Genomic DNA, 2,174 nt, shown 5'->3' with positions numbered 1-2,174 from the left:
TGTTTGGTAAAAATGAGTACCCCAACTCGGAATGAGTATCTCGGTAAATGAATTGATATAATTTTTTAACTTTTTATCTATATGATAAATTAAATTGATTTTGTTTAAAATTTAATTATAAATTTGTGAAAATTTGAAACTTAATAATAAATTACCATTTTTTGTTATTAATAACTTTTTTAATAATTATTCTCACTAAAGTTAAAGCCTCGTAATAAAAATCTGACTATCGAGTAAAAGTCAACTCCTGAGTTTAACTCCGACTCTTTGAAGCCAAATTAAGTTTTGATCAATTTTTTACAAAATTGTTATTAAACTGGATTATTAAAAAATCTGATTATACTAAATTTAAAAATATATATATACGAATGAGTTACCGATTTTTAGAAGACCGGTATTTTGTTAGGAGCAATTTTTACAAAATTGCTAAATTGTTTTAATATGAGCAGTGATTAAGGATTAACCTAGGTATTAATCAAAATTGTGTCCAAATATGATATATTTCAAAGGATTAATCGGTCATAAAATATTTGATGACAGTGGTTAAAAGCAATAAACAATTCAACGTGAAAGTGCTTTTTGTTTTCGGTGATTTGACTGTGGAACAAAAACCAGAACATTTATTTGTGAGTGCCATGGAACAGGACCATGAGTAGACAAACTTCTTGACATCAAAAACACAAAATGAAAACTCTTAGACATGAGAAATTGATGATGAAATCAGAAGCCATTATTCACATTGAGAGAACCTTCTGCCACGACGGTCGTGCCTGAATATCAGCAAACCAATCATTCACATGAGAGCGTGACTCCAACAGCTTAGCTACACGAGTACCCATTAAGTACTTCATGACAGGGAGATGGTGCAGATCAGCTAAGCTAAAGCAGTCTCCACCCAAGTACTTTGATTCAGTTAGTCGTGATTCATATATATCTAGAACCTTGGCCAACTTGGCCTCATGCTCCTCCACAGCTGCATTGTCTGTTTCCTTGCCAAACATCGGCTTGAATACTAGCTCCCAAGCTAGTCTTGCAGCAGCAGCATCAAATTGTTGTGATTCTACTTGCATCCACACTGACACTACGGCCATTTTCTTCTGATCTTCAATTACTACCAGTGGATTCCCCTTATCCGCATAAGCATAAGCAATATACTGAGTTATTGCCCTAGATTCTGCTTCCAAAATATAAAACGTATCTTACAAAAGAAGCTTCAATATATGAGAAATGAGATATACCACATAACACTTCTAAGGTATTTAAAATCTATGTAATGGGATGATTTGGCTTCGCGGAAATTATAGCCCCTGCATCTTCATCAGAAACATCATATGTAAACCAGCTCAAGTGGTGCAAATGATAAAAGTCAGATTGTCAGAGCAGATTCATGGTTAAATAGATTAAAGCAATATCCAAGACAGGCGAGAAAATAAATTGATCTTTACCGAAGAGTTTTACATCTCCATCTTCGAATGCTGGAATCTGACCAAATGGCTGCAGTCGATGAATTGATGCATGTCAGTAGATCGACAATCAAAAGCATGCTAAACGAAACATAGATTAATGTCATTAAAGAAAAAGGCATTATCAACCAAAACCATAATTTCAGATTCTTTGAAACAAAAAGCCGCCTTATATATCTAAAAAATATCGACGTTGTAATTCATACGCACAGAAATATTACAAATCCATACCCTTATATATAAAAAAGATGTCAGTAATTTAAAAAATTGTACCCTTCTTGAGTAAATTATACATAGATTTGGATGTTCACTTAATTTATATATGATTTTCATTCATACGGTTGGATCTGTTAAATGAACATTCAAAATATGGGTTTTTACGTCGTTACCATACATAAGTTATCAATGGTGACAAATATTTGCACAAGAAAATGTGACAAGTTCATAGACATTGTATATAATCTGACAGAGGTTGAAGGACAGATACATTTAGGGAAAGGAAAGGTGGCTTTTTGTGTTCGCCATTTTGCATGTCCACAGGAACAAGCTCGAAATCAATACCCTTCTCGTAGAGTGCTGCGAAAACCCTCTGGGAGCATGTTGATATTTTGATTCCGTGTACTTTAATTCCTCCCATTGCCTGATCAATACCTACTCTACACTCACTTGTTGTGGTATGGAGAGAGGCAAGATGAGTAGTAAACTAGGCAG

General features: G+C 33.9%; 1 protein-coding gene across 1 annotated transcript; it reads right to left on the bottom strand.

Moving 5' to 3' along the window:
• Positions 1-501: 501 nt before the first annotated feature.
• LOC141706356 (glutathione S-transferase-like) lies at positions 502-2,174 on the bottom strand. The gene is made up of 3 exons (XM_074509137.1): positions 1,951-2,174; positions 1,446-1,494; positions 502-1,174 (listed from the first exon to the last, which is right to left on the bottom strand). Exons 1-3 carry the CDS (start codon positions 2,098-2,100, stop codon positions 735-737), a joined length of 639 nt encoding a protein of 212 aa, XP_074365238.1. The 5' UTR covers positions 2,101-2,174; the 3' UTR covers positions 502-734.

Source organism: Apium graveolens, chromosome 2 (assembly GCF_009905375.1).
Source record: "Apium graveolens cultivar Ventura chromosome 2, ASM990537v1, whole genome shotgun sequence".
Lineage (NCBI taxonomy): Eukaryota > Viridiplantae > Streptophyta > Magnoliopsida > Apiales > Apiaceae > Apium > Apium graveolens.
The sequence above is the reverse complement of the archived record's forward strand: the minus strand, read 5'-3'. Positions and strand labels throughout refer to the sequence as shown.